The 1,349-nt window shown below is 36.2% G+C and overlaps 1 protein-coding gene across 1 annotated transcript in view; it reads left to right on the top strand.

The window, feature by feature from the left end:
* The window catches only part of NEB (nebulin), a 95,969-nt gene that overhangs the window by 35,810 nt on the left and 58,810 nt on the right, over nt 1-1,349 (top strand). The window contains 3 exon segments of the mRNA XM_017823712.1: nt 2-32; nt 519-626; nt 1,262-1,344. Of these exon segments, the coding sequence (XP_017679201.1) occupies nt 2-32; nt 519-626; nt 1,262-1,344 (222 nt within the window).

Genomic DNA, 1,349 nt, shown 5'->3' with positions numbered 1-1,349 from the left:
TGGCCAAACAAAACCGAGTGAACTACAGTGAGGTGAGGGAAACTGAGGGGGTGAGACAACTAAAGGGTTTCTGGCAAGTACAATCTTGTCATCTCGGACTTTCAATCAATAGTAGAATAATATTGTCAAGTTGCTCAGTGTCAGAAATTGCCAGTTCCAGTGCTGAAATCAGATTTCTTCTTTCACTGGAATTTATCTCCTGGGTATCTAACTGGGCTTTGAAAGATATTTTCTACCATAAATGAGAAATCATTTATATAGCAAGTTGTGAAATAAATAATTTAACTTTTTAAATGTTCCTTTCTTTGCTTCCCTACATGCTTTCCATTTTCCGAGGGTCTCCAATATAATTACAAGGTCTTTGAAATCTGCATTTTTTTATTTTCTAGAGAACAATATCGAAGTGACCTGAAGATTAACAGTATTGTTTAGGGACTTCATTTATTCTGTTACAGAGTTCTGCTTAACTGAAGCATAATTTTGCTTTAGAAACTAAAATGTGGGGTTTTTTCTCACAGAAAATGTATAAACTGGCCTTGGAGGAATCGAAGAAGAAGGGCTATGATCTGCGTTTTGATGCCATTCCCATTCAATCTGCCAAAGCCTCCAGAGAGATTGCCAGCGATGTAAGCAGGTTTTGTTATTTCCATATGGATTTGGGAATGGAAAAGGATCAGAATGTTTGTTCTGTTGTCTGTTAATGTCATACTTCATGGAATAACTAATATTGAAGTCTGTTTTCATAGTGGTTCTACCCCATGCCTTCAGTGCATGAAAAGAAGGGGTAGCCAATATTTTATGCATGAGGTTTATATCACTGTAAAAAATAAATAGGGTAATGTGAGGATTATTTATATGTCCCCTTTAATAGTTCCATTTATGTCCATGGATGTTTAAGTAGGATGATTAAAGAGATGTCTACCCTAGAGTTAGTCAAGGTAATTTCTGATTCAGAATAGGAAATACTTTAAAATCTCTCCCCAAAAGAGACATATTAGTAAATCAATTCTAAAAGTTCAAATGCTTGTTTTTTTCCAGTGGAAAAACATATTCTGTAAAAGTGTCATATTGAAATTCAAAGTGTCTCAGTACCGAACCAGGAAAAAATATATGCAATGACTAGGACAGGTTTTGCATTCAGGATGAGGCAACATCACTAAAAGACAGATTCTTATGCTCCTTGTTTTTCTATCAAGATTGGTATTTTAATGGCTTGTGTTAAAATTTTATATATATACACCTTTTCTGTTCTGTATTTCAGTACAAGTACAAGGAAGGGTATCGGAAGCAGCTGGGCCACCACATCGGGGCCCGCAACATCGAGGACGACCCCAAGATGGTGTGGTCGA

Source organism: Lepidothrix coronata, unplaced genomic scaffold (genome assembly GCF_001604755.1).
Source record: "Lepidothrix coronata isolate B3197 unplaced genomic scaffold, Lepidothrix_coronata-1.0 Scaffold105, whole genome shotgun sequence".
Classification (NCBI taxonomy): Eukaryota; Metazoa; Chordata; class Aves; order Passeriformes; family Pipridae; genus Lepidothrix; species Lepidothrix coronata.
The sequence above is the reverse complement of the archived record's forward strand: the minus strand, read 5'-3'. Positions and strand labels throughout refer to the sequence as shown.